The sequence below is a fragment of the Anas acuta genome, chromosome 3, assembly GCF_963932015.1.
Source record: "Anas acuta chromosome 3, bAnaAcu1.1, whole genome shotgun sequence".
In the NCBI taxonomy this organism is placed as follows: Eukaryota; Metazoa; Chordata; class Aves; order Anseriformes; family Anatidae; genus Anas; species Anas acuta.
In genome coordinates, this window is record NC_088981.1 from 32,401,840 (window position 1) to 32,415,136 (window position 13,297).

Genomic DNA, 13,297 nt, shown 5'->3' on the forward strand with positions numbered 1-13,297 from the left:
TTACCTGCTGCCTGTATTTCGACTAATGAATTTTCATTTACTGTTGCGAAATTCACAACACATAATTCCAAATGTGTGTGATCATGGCTAAAAACAGGTCAGTTCTTTACCTGAATGTTAGCTGTTTGTGGAACGGGATTCAGGTAATGTGCTTTCAAAAAGCACTTGTGTTTTGGAGTATTTTTAATATGAATACTTGAAGATTGACTTACCATGAACAGAAATGAAAATAAAATTTCTTCTTGAACCTTTTTAGAAATCAAGGAGAAAAAGCCACGAGTAAAGTAAATTGCATTTCATTATTTTCAATCCACGGAAATTTTCAATTTGCTATCTTATCCACACATTTTATCTTCCAGTTATTAATCAATATATGTAAAGATTTTTGAAGAAGTTCAGTGTTGGTATTTGTTTATACAAGCACATGCTGTCTTAAACCATTCCCATCAGCCTCCTTTACTTCTGTTTGTTGGTTGTTTTTCTTTTTTTTTTTTTTTTCTGAAGCAATGAAGATTTCTCTCTTCAAATAAGCAGGCAAATAGTTAAGAAAAGGCTGTTTTAGCTTTTTATTTTTTTCCCCAGGAAATCCAGTAGGAAAGAAAATTAGTAATGCATTGCATTTTCTGAGAGCAGGTTCACCTGACACCCAGAAGCAGTCAGTAGATGTATAAAAATCTGTGGGAAGGTGTCAAATGCTAGCTGTCATTGAGAGAGTTTTAAGTTTTAGTGTGGAATACTGTGGGATAAATCAGCAGTGGTCTGAGTGATGCAGTTGCCGTGTCTGGCCAGGAGCACTGCAGTGGCTCTAGAGGAGAAGAATGGTGGCTGCCCTCGCTGTATATCAAGGTGTGTGCTTAGGTGAGGGTATAGAAGGAGCTGGGACACCACAACCTAACCTTTACACTCCTACAGCACCACTGTTAAGGCATGGGTTATGGCAAAGCATCTATGCATTTGCATTAATGCATGAGAGCAGAGTCACCTGCAAATACTCTGGGATGGCACATGGCTTCCACTGCCACCTCAACAGATTCAAAGCAAAACTTTTATTTCTTGTCAAGCTTTCAGGGAGAGGGACTACTAAAGAATAACAGCAAAGGGTAAGCCTGTCCTGGCAAAATGACGTTGCTTCTTTGTTGCCAATGGAGTCATGCCAGTTTATACTCATTGAGCAGGGTCAAATCATTCACATTATCAAGCAGTAACTCTAACAAAATCAACACTTTATCAATTCATTAATTATAAATAACAGCACCTACTGTGAGAATTTGGGGTAGAGCCATGCCAGGTGCTGTGTGGAAAAGCTCCTTGCATAACCGTCTTTTCTATTTCACTAACAGACTTTTCACCAGAAGAACTTTGCTGCTCTGTTTTCCTTGAAAACTGAAAATTAGTATTTAGTTTGTCTTTAGAAATGTTTATTTACATATACATAGTCTTATAGTAGTGCTACAGAGCTCCTTAAAATATTTCCACTGTGTAGATGAGTTTTGATCGAATCACTTTACAAATGTGCCATCAGTTTGTACTTGAGCACAACAAAACATTATGAATGGTATGAAAACAGTCATACCAAATGAATTTGCATTGCAACACAATATTTAAAATGAAAAATGTAAGTCCATATGCACACAAAAAAAGGAGAGGGATTAAAAAAAATCTATTAATTTTGAACCAGATTTCTTTTCCAGCTGCCTGAACAAGTTGATTCTGATGCAATTTGCACAGCTGGGCAGGCTGGCAGGTGGTAGGAAACATTTTGTGTAGGTGACCTTTTACCACAAACTGAAGTGAAATGATAGACCATCTGGAAGGGATTTTTCTACACAAAGTTTTTAAAGACTATTCTCACCTGTTTTTATGTTTCTTTTGAAAGTTTGAAGTTTGTTATCAATTTGTGGCTTGTTTCTGTTGGATCCCTCGATAGACTTGTGAAATTCAACATAGAACACCAGCTCAGTAATTCTATGAGCTCATTTAGAAAACATGAGCTTGGCAAAGAGGCACTGAAGATACAGTATAATTAAGTTACACCAATACATCAGAACATCAGAAGTTGGACAAATTTATTAAGAGTAATATCCATATCAAGAACTGTGAAAAACTGCAGAAGGAACATTCATTGGTATTTGCATACATTTTAAGCTAGTGATTGTATGTGGCAGTGCCCACATTAAATACAGAGTGGATATGAATGGGGTCTCCAAACTGTAGACGATACAAGACAATATTTTTAAATACTAGACATACAAGAACATTTCATCGAGAAAGAGTTCTAAAGCAGAGATAGTAAGAGCAGCATCTGTGAATGTCTATAGAACAGCTGAATCATTTGGAAAGGAAGATGATTGTGTTTTTATGAATTATAGGACGATCACCATCTATCTGCATTTTATACACTTCAGTAAATAATGCTATGAAACCTTCACTTAGTAGGCAAAACTCCAAAACACAACTATCACAGAGTTGTGACCACAAAATGGATTTGATACATTCCAATGCCAGCTTTTCTCAGCAGTGATAAGGAATAAAGTTCTGAGATTTTTTTTTTTTAGTAATTTCTACTTAGATATTATTGATGTTATTTAAACTCAATTTATTTTAAAATTCGTAATTACAGTTTGTGTGTATAAAGACTTAAATGCAAGCTATGTTAATAAAATTTTCATTACAAAATCCAAACAGTACAGTTTTGCCACTAGGTATTCAAGATCACTCAGCTAGTTGGTCTGTGACCTGTAACTGGAATTTACTGAAGTACAAGGCCGGATTATGTGCCCGTTTCTACAGGACAGATTGTTATTTTTTTTTTCATATCATTGTATATACATGTATTCCAGTTCAGTAGCTAAGTTATTCAGAGTTTAAAAACTTCTTGAGAATTGGAAAAACACCTAATAATTATACAGAAGTATAGGAAATGGTTCATTTGAGTAGTGCAAGTAATGTTAATATGAAAATGATAGAAATTCAAGTTAGAAAGCAGGACTCATAACTTTTTTTCCCCTCTTATCTATCTGTGTCTTTACAGGTTTTCCTTATTATTTTTACATGCCTGTGACCTCTCAGTATTCAAATAAAATTTATCCATGTATAATTGACTGAGTTCCAGATTCCTTCAAGCAAAGTTTGATGCAAACATTGAGTAAAATCATCATGTAGTAAATGAAAAATGCATCATCGCTGATTTTAAATATTGAAACTATGAATGTACTCATGAGAAGCCGTATAATCACATTACTGAAATACACCTATAACTGTGCAGTTATAGGCAGGAAAAGACCCAAATTTTGCATAATGATAACATACAAGCAAATAGCAATGTGTTTTAATGGTAAGCAACCATGTGACTAGGTCTTTCCTTGAAAATAATAACTTTAAATCTGAAATCAAATTAATATTATTTAAAATCAGTTGTCTTTTTCACTGATTTAAAACTTAAATGTCATCTTCACTAGACAAAACATTCCTGCCAAGTCTGCATTCATAAAGTGACAAGAAAAAGCAGTACGATTTGTATGTCTTTGGGAAGATATCTTATATTTTTTCCAAGTAATAATAGATTACTTTTACTATAAATAAAAATATATACTTAGAATTGGTATTAGAATTTCCTTTCTTTCAGAATAAATCAATCTCTTCTAAATTGTTTTCAAGGACATAGTGCTTCATCAAAAGCAAGTAGAATTTTTCCTTTGCTTAGTTTAGTATTTGAGGACTGATCTAAAAACCCAAATTGTCAATATGTAGAAACTTCAGTAGTGGATTCTGAGTGTTACAGTATTTGCTTTATGTTAACTTCTAGGTATTTCATAATAATCTCTGTATGTTCATTGTTCTGTCAGACGTTTTGAAAATACAGAGTTGGCAATATGTCCATTCCTCCTGACAACTCTTCAGCAGTGTCAATATGTTTCTATTTAGAAATGTTTCAATGTTTTTTGTTTGTGAACTGTTAAGATTTGTTAAATTCATTTCCTCTCAGTAGTCACAAAAAATATGGAATTGAAACAATGATGGTATTTCCTTCTGGAATCAGTTGGCACTCTATGGATTCCTTCAGTCCTATTTGGAGATTTCAGGACAAAAGAACAAACCTACTTAGACTAATCAATTAAAGAAGCTGTCTAAAAAATGTCAAGTACATCAGAAGTCCAGCTTACTAAATCTTCTGTATTAGTGAAATCCATAAATAAGATACTGCTGTGCTTATATGGGACACCTTCCTGCTCAAAGATTGGATGAGTTAAAGGTAGACTGCTGCAGGAAAAGACCTTGAGAGTATTTCAGCATTTTTGTGCTCTTTTCCGTATACTGTTCTCCTTTTTCAATAGTCTACTCCCTCTGAAGTCAGAAAGTCATATAGTCTGGGAATTTCACTGAAAAATTCCTTTGTGGCAGAGCTGATCTTTTATAATTCATGTGGTTTCCATCATATTTCATCCAAATTTATAGGATATAAATTATCACTCTTTGTCACATGTGGCTAAGTCTGTAGAGGTGAAGTTGATCCAGGTGGTATCAAGATTAGATTGGGTACAGTCACGGAAGAGCTGAAGGATAAGATCAACACAATATTTGGAAAAAATCATAGCTGACGTGGCAACTTCAAGTCCACTGTACTGTGAGTTTAAGTTGTACAGCACTGCATGGGGACAGGTAGCTAAACTTCTGGAGGAAAATAAAGATAGTAATGTGAAAGATTCTTCAGGTTTCCAAAAGCCAACACCAGAATATCTGTTACATTTAATATATTCAATTCATTATCATCATTGAATGTGTTGAATCAGGCAGCAACCTACAATGTAGTCAAATAAAGCTGTGAAGGGTTTATAAAAACTAAGATGAAAGGTTATATATATGTATATATACACATATATATTCGATAAAATGATCACTAATACTTGATTTCCAAGAAGCCGGATGAAATGTCTGACTTCTGCTTGAAGCTTGTTTGCACAGCAGTGTAGGCATTTTTCCTAGCTTAGAGTTAGGGAGAAAAGTCTTATGTAGGATTAATGTGCATAAACATTTTAAAGTAGGCCTATTTCAATGTGCTGCTGCTATTTTTTTCTGAAAGATGAGACAGGATAGAGACAAATTAAGGGTTTGTGCTTTTTTACCTAGTTATTTATTTTAAGGATTTTCATTATCGGTGCAAACCTACATTGTTACTGTCTCCTGGCATAAAATCCTAGTTTGGCTGACTTGGTTACAGCTGGTATCCAGATGATTGTCAGACAGGGCCTATTCGAAGAGTAAGTGAATTATAAATACCACACCAGGTATGATTAAAGGCCTTAATCCCTGTGTGAGGAGAACGATTCACTGGAACCCTAAAAGGGATTCACTGGAACCCTAAAAGGGACAATGATACAGATAGCCTAGTAACAGCAAACTTTTATCAAAAAGGTCTTTGCAGTCATTAATTATTACAAACTATTGTTCCTATCAGTACAACCCTTTTCCTTGCTCAGATCTGTGTTCTTTACTCTGTGAAGAATTTTCTTGCTATTCAGGTGGTAAGCTTTTTAGGTCAGAGATGGTCTTTTTGTGCTCAATGGACCTTCAGGCACTACCACAATACAAATAATAAAAACTGTATTAAGTGTGTCAAGAAATGTTCCATTCTATATAAAATGCACCACATCAATCTTGAAAAAAAAAGAAAAATAATTTTATGTGAATATTCTTGCAAGTTGTGTTTACATCATCTGAAACCCATGTATTGTGTGTGAGTGCCAAGGTTTTGGTAGTGGTGGGGCTGCAGGAGTGGCCTCTGTGAGCAGAGCCCAGCAGCTGCCTCGTGTCAGCTCAGAGCCAGGGTCTGGGGAGATCTGAAGATCTGGCAGGAGCTGCCATTGATAGGGGACCCGTGCTGGAGCAGTTTGCTCCTGATGGATGGACCCCAAGGTACGGAGCCATGTGGGAGAAGTTCTTGAAGAGCTGCTGCCTGTGGGCAGACCCTGCAGGATCAGTTTGGGAAGGACGGCATCCCGTGGGAGGGACCCCACGTGGAGCAGGGGAAGAGAATGAGGAGGAAGGAGGAACAGAGATAAAAAATATATATATTAATTATATTAATATATATACATTAATGATATTAAAAAGATATATTTATATATATATATATTTGTTTCTCACTGTCCTTTCTGTTATTAAATGACAATAAATTAAATTAATCTTTCCCAAGTTGAGTCTGTTTTTCCCGTGACTGTAACTGGTGAGCGATTTCTCTGTCCTTATTTCAACCCAGGAGTTTTTTTCATTGTATTTTCTCCCCTTGTCCCACAGAGGACTGGTGTGAGAGAATGGCATAGTAGGCACCTGATGAGCAGCCAAGGGTGATCCACTACACCAGGAAAAGGGAGGGGGTGGTTGATAGCATATAGTCAAAGCATATTTGTTTTTTTAATTCAGAGTACTTGACAATGATATATAATGGAAAAAGATTGTATTATTTTCTCAGCAATATTTTAAAAGGTAATAAATATTCAGTGTGGAAAAAAACGTTGCTCAATGTGTTAGCTGGTAATAGTTCTCCTGCACATGTTTGAGAAAAGATCAGGTAACTCCTGAAGAAAGAAGAATATTGATGTGCATTTCAGTATCTGATTATTTGAAATTTTTCCACAGATATTAATGAATGTCAGTTACAAGGAGTATGCCCTAATGGTGAGTGTTTGAATACCATGGGCAGCTACAGATGTACCTGCAAAATGGGATTTGTGCCAGATCCTACCCTCTCAAGATGCATAGGTGAGTAATAGCGTCGATCAAAGTTACTTAGTTGTAATCCGTATGAAGAATCATATAACTGGCCCCAATTTCCAAGCTGTTCCAGTCCTTTTTGTTGCCCCTGCCTCTTCATCTCAGTTTATTTGCTTTATCTAGTCAGAGTGTTCATGCTTCTTTGTTGTTTCTGTCCTGGAAGCCTTGAACTCCACCAGTTGCCATCAGGCTCCTTGCCATCTCTTCCTGTTTTTCCTCTATTAAAACCTTCAAGACCCCATCCAGACTCATTGTACACCCTTGAGTTGTTCTCACCAGTGTGTAGTTCTCTTTCCCCAAATTTTTCTTTCCCCTCTCAGCTATTTCCTCAGCCCAAATCGCCTTTGTGGCCTACCCTCTTCTCTTCCACTTCTGCAGCTTTATCCTGGGTAGTTTCCATTGTGGTTTTATAGAAGGATGAAAGGCACCTCCCTCACATATCTTTTTCCTTCCTCACTGACAATTCTGAAATCCCTGCCATAACAGCACCAGAAGCTATGGGACAGCCTGGACAATATTGCCTTAGATTTATTAAGTGTATCAAAATCAGCTTGAAGCAAAGAAATGGATTGCAAAATACATTTCAAATGGTTTAAGTTCAAGTAAGTTTAAGTAAGAGAAAGAAATTCTTACAGTGTTAAGTGTCAAGGAAACAGATAGGTATTGCTCTTGCCACTACTTATTGTCAATAAAATGAAATTTCTTCAAATGTAAACCTCATGATATGACCAAAAGAACATGAATTTTATTAGATATCATTTTATCATTTTTGTCTGTTTTCAAAAGGAATAGATATTTTATCTTTTGTCTCGATAATCTGACACATTCTCACAGTGGGATTTTATGTGGTAGAGATAAGTAAATTTGAACAATTTCCAAGAGAAGAACCTCTGATTTCTTTATAGTGTAAGATACATTTCTGTGTTCCTGTAGCAAGACAAAATGATACAATGAAATGGTTCCATTACTGTGGCACAATACCTGCTTTTAACCAGAGTTCTAGTAGGCAGTACAAAATTATATATGGACAGTGTGCCCAATGGAGCACTGCACAGAGCTCTTGGTTAGCATTGTCTGGAGCTTGAAGAAGTGCATGCTATGAGATTTAACTAGAAGTTAGCACAGACATTAGGAAGGAAAAGTAAGACAGAAGAACAATGAAAAAATACAATGTTTTTACATATCTGTAAGTCATGGGGCATAAAAAAAAAGACAAAGAAGAAAAAGCAATGTGTACGATTCAGCAGCTGTGTAGTTTAGACATATACCAGAAAAATGCATGTGTAAGTCATGGGCCACTACAGTCTCGCCCTCTGATTTTAACCAACTCTCCAGTGGCCTTTGTTGCCCCTCTCTCATGTTTGTTTTTCCAGACGTGGAGATATTTCTGAGAATGTACTTAAAAGCAGAGTAGCACTTGAGTTTACATACTTTGCACAAAATCTCTTGAATATCCCTGGAAGAATTATGACCTTGGTAAGACAGCACTGGAATTTCAGTGCTTGCACATAGTCTAAATTCAGCTGTTCTGGAATCAGGAAGATTGAGCATTTCATCCTTTTTGCATCCATTTCCAAGTATGCATATCTGTGTTATGCTATCAGCATCTTTCATGAAACTATGATCTTACGGCTGTTTTACTCTGTTTCAAATATTACTTTTTCCTTCCAAAGGCAGGTAGGTAATATCTGAATATTACCAGATAGTTAAAGTAAGATTAGATATCTAGATAATAAAATAATATAATAATATATACCTTTCATATTTTTTTGTAAAATTATTCCATTGTTTATTACACTAAAATATAATAATAAAAATATTTTATTCATCTCCAAAAGTTGTAATCTCTTGCACTTGGCTTAGGGGAAGTGTAATCAAGCTTGGAATAAATATTTAAGAAACTTTATTTAGTTGCTTGTAGAACTGAAAAATGAAAGCCTATAAGTAAATGAATTGTAAAGATGAAGGAAACACCCTTCAGGGCACCAGGGAGCTAGAGAAGTACTATATAGTCATGCTGACAATTAACAGATTAATGTGCTTGTGTGTTTTTCCTGCTACATTTACTCAACATTCAGCCAAGGATGATCTTTGGTGCATTTTTCTCCTGATTAAGAAGGATTAGAAATTCAGAAAGAATTAGGGGAAGGAAAAAGTTGTGAACAGCATGAATGCAAATATTTTCCTCTGTTAATCAGCTTTTACTTGGTTTGAGATCAACTACCTCTGCAAGAAGAAAAGAAGGCCTAGAGAACAAGTGAATTTCTTCCTTTAAGCTTTTTTTTGGAAGAGTATAAGTAAAAAATACATCATTTCCTAAGCTTCTTACCTATCTCTAGATTTATTAAATTGTATAACCTGAAACCATAGGTGAATTCTTCCTTTTTTCACATAATAATCTTATTCTAGAGGTTAATGGCATTCAATCGCTGAGAAAGTTTTTCATCAGTTGAAGAATTTAGCACTGCTTAATTTAATCCAGAAAAAAGGAGCTGTTTTTAATTTTTCCTTTTGCACGTCATATTGAAAATCAAATATTCTTTGTACTTTGGGGGTTAAGAGACTGTGATACCCAGGACTGTTAACTGTATGTGAATGTGGATGCATACATTAGAAAGCTGGATGGATGTTATCTTCCTAATTACCACATACTAGTCATAGTTTATGGCCTTTGTCTCTTCCACACTAAACTAAATGTAAAAAACAAGACAACAACAAAAAAAACATAAATATGTAATTGTCTCTTTAATAAAAGGTATAATGTCTGAGACTTAATCCTTTTGCAGACGTGTATGTACATACATATGTAGTTATAGCAGAATTTTCCAGAGGCTTTGTAGGTTGTCGACACTGTATATTGCCAGTTACTTACCTTAGTCATAAGCAGTTGTATTTGTGTGCAGGTGAGGAAGCTGATTCTGGCACTTTGTTGTGGCAGCAACTGGTGGTTTGGATTTTTTTTTCCTTTTTTCCTTTAAAATACATTTTGATCTAGGATGGCTTGGAATCTAGGAGTGTTTGATGCCAAATCAAAATGTATTTTATAGTGTGATTATGGCTTGAGATGGGTGTTTGAAATAAAGCTTTTGTAGAGGACAATATTAATGCAAGGACAAAATTAACTGGTATTGGAAATGACCCGTAACATCCTCTCTTCTCCTGTCATTGCAGCTGATAGTCCTATGGTTGCTGAAGAGAAAGGACCCTGCTACCGGTTTGTTAGTGCAGGAAAACAATGCATGCATCCTCTTTCTGTTCAGCTCAGCAAGCAGCTTTGCTGTTGCAGTGTTGGCAAAGCCTGGGGCCCACACTGTGAGAAGTGTCCCCTCCCAGGAACAGGTAAGAACTGCCCATTAAAAGTGTAAGCTCTTGCCCATCCCATGTTTGTTACACATGCTTTAAAAAAATATCCAAGAATTGATTTAAAAATAAACCAGAAGTGTTCATCAGTAAATTATGACAGTTCTACTGTCATGATTACTATGTGATAATAGAATAATAAAACGTATACTGTCTTTGCACACAAGGATTCATAATTTAAAAAAGTGATTAGATCAGTATTATATTTTGTCCAAATATATGGTCAAATTAATCCTTTTTAAAAGCATAATTGTTCATTGCTTATTGTAATACATATGATATCCAGCTTGTTCAGTGTTTTAACACAGGTACTTTTAATCCCCTCTTACTGAAGTTGCTGCTGCATATGTCACTCATAATACAAATTATGCATTTTTGTGGAGTATTGTATAAAAATTCAGATTTTCAAGTAACTAGTTGCTTTGGGAAATCCACAGCTAATATAAGCAGCATGATGAGAGTAGGGGATGACTTACTTTTTTAAGCTAGGCACACAGAAATGGAAGTGACCAAAGTTTTTGAGTATTTTAATTGATATTTAAAGCCATTATATCCTGTGTGACTGCTAGGTTGCTAGCTCACTGATTAGGATTTTAAAATTCGAGTTCCCCTTCAGATAAATAATATTTCTATGGCCTTTTAATGCAGCAAGAACATATTCTCATCAGATGACTAGCAATTTAAATGCAGATGCTTTATGTCTATGAGAATATTGTGTGAAACTTTATGCCCAACTCCATATATACATTCTGGAGCTGAGAATATATCTTCTTTTTTTTTTTTTTTTTTTTTGCCAAGATGACTGCTCTCTTGTTATAAAAAAATCCACTGAATATTGTGTGCAATTGATTGTCTTAGTGACTTCTCTTAATGAAAAGACTTAAGAGAAATCTGGGAGTAGAAAATTCTGATGAGCTATGTGGGAAAAACTTTTCCCATTTCATGGCAAAATTCATGATTTAAAAACATGTTCCTTTCTATAACAGGTTAAATTCATAATGATCTTTCAGAGTTTTCAATGAAAAATGTGTGAAAGTGGGATATTCCAGAATGGGGTAATGTATTTACTGCAGCATCCCATGTTAATTTAAGTCATTGGATTAAAGAGTCAACATCTCTCTCTCTGATAGCTTTTAAAGTAGTATGAAGTAGATCAGCTCTGAAAGACTAAGAAATTTGAGATACATACGCAGCTGTTGAGAACACTTCCGTGAGCTATCTTAGAACAAGGCTCACATATCTATTCTGCATTTGAGAGAATGTGACCCAAGTGAAGATTTCCTACATCCTGGGTATGCATCTGAAGGGACCAGATTTCTTACCCTCAATCGGGTGTTTTTGTGGCAAGTTTTGATATTAGCATTTTCCATCTAAAACTATTTTGTTGATCTGAATCCAGTAGATCAATTTCACCCTTAATCTTCTCTATTGCTAAGGCACCATCTGAACACACTCCAAGAAGTGTAGGATCTGTAGTAGAAAATCTCTAATGTATAGTTCAATGACTTCATTTGTGGGGTATCTGTAGTTAGTATTTTGTGGTTTTAGTTTAGATGCTAATTCATTTTAGAACATTGATGTGTTTTCATAGCAGAATTTGGTGAACCTACCAATGTCCCACTCTACGCATCTCTTAAGAAGCTATAAGATATCCCATTAGGCACTTGTGAGGCTAGATCTATGGTATTTCATCCTGACATAGCTTTACCTAGAGCAATGAGGACAATGAAGCCCTGCCCCCTCAAGACTTCTGAAGGCCCCCTGTCCATGACAGGAGTATAGTTATTGTCTTTGATGGGAACAAAGGCTGATCTGTGTTTCTTTTTCATTCTAGTCTTCCACTAGGACTGCAAAGACTGATGCTCATGTAGAGCAGCTACAGAAATCAGAGCAGGTGCTGCTGCCTGACTTTCATTACCTTTTAATGTAGCAGCCTTCTAAATGAGATTATTTCCATTACAAATGAAATTATTTCCTTTCTCTTCCAGTGTTGATTTGTTTTTTTATGAACCCCATCTTGCTTTTATCCAGCTCATTAAGGTCTTTGGAAGGACTCTGTTCAGTAGAATTTACATCAGGGCTGGTATGAGACCTCCAGTGTAGTCAAATGGGGTCCTGTGAATGAATGTTGTTTCTGATTGATATTGTTCTGCTCCTCTAGTGCAGGGGTTGTGAGACTTTCTTCTTTGGTTTCTACAAAAAGGAAATGATAGAAATAGTAAATTTCATTCCTTACACAATGTAAATGATGATGACAATTTGCATATTTAAATTTGTACTCAGCAAGGATATACTGTGTGAAGAGGATTAATAAAAAAAGAATTGATCTTGATAGATCATATAGAGTAAACGTAACTGAACAAAGATGTTAAACTTCAGGGAAACCTTCAGGCAGAACGTGCTTTTGAGAGAATGTTCAGTCATATAGTATGCGATGCATAGTTTGTCTAAATATCTTTTATAAAAATGTGTATACAATAGCAGATGAAATTTATTAGTGGTTTTCATTATATTTTCCACTATGTCAACATATTGCACTTTTAGACTCCTAAAAGGAATATTTTCCCATCCCAAATCTAGCTGCTTTTAAGGAAATCTGCCCTGGTGGAATGGGTTATACGGTTTCTGGCCCTCACAGAAACAAGCTATATCATCACCCTGCAGTTAGAGTACAGCCACCTGTCATTGGCAAGACCCCGATTACTCAACCTGTTGCTAAAGGTACTTCTCCTCCACCTCTCCCAGCAAAGGAAGAGCCAGTGGAGGCACTGACCTTCTCACAGAAAAGTGAGCCTGAGATGGCTGTGCAAGAAGGTGAGAGTGGGAAAATTTAGTCTTTCTATATTTCTGTGCATGTGTCTTCGATGGTATGTTTCTTTGCACAGTAGCTGTGTGCAACACAAAGAGGAGTCACTTCCCACAGAAGAGCAGTCCATATCACAGAGCGTATTGTGTTACATGCTGTATTTCTGAAGTTTTACATACATGTATAGCTCCTAGCAGACGCAGAGAACACCATGGAGAGAGAGAAAATGCTTTAGCCTGATTAATTTTTATGATAAGAAATAGTAAATACTTTTATGAAGGTGTTTCTGAAATACAAGAAAGGGTCCAACTCTGGCTTTGATTTACTAGTATGTGGGGTGGCAGGGATGAAGGGGTTATC

The 13,297-nt window shown here is 35.8% G+C and overlaps 1 protein-coding gene across 8 annotated transcripts in view; it reads left to right on the plus strand.

Annotated features, from left to right (window-relative positions):
• LTBP1 (latent transforming growth factor beta binding protein 1) overlaps positions 1 to 13,297 on the plus strand; it is a 203,784-nt gene that overhangs the window by 115,546 nt on the left and 74,941 nt on the right. For 4 of the 8 annotated variants that reach the window (XM_068676472.1, XM_068676469.1, XM_068676470.1 and 1 more), the window contains 3 exons: positions 6,637 to 6,759; positions 9,943 to 10,110; positions 12,712 to 12,945. In XM_068676472.1, coding sequence (XP_068532573.1) covers positions 6,637 to 6,759; positions 9,943 to 10,110; positions 12,712 to 12,945 — 525 coding nt within the window. The remainder of the gene's footprint in view (positions 1 to 6,636; positions 6,760 to 9,942; positions 10,111 to 12,711; positions 12,946 to 13,297) is intronic. The other 4 variants (XM_068676473.1, XM_068676477.1, XM_068676475.1 and 1 more) reach the window with 2 other exon arrangements.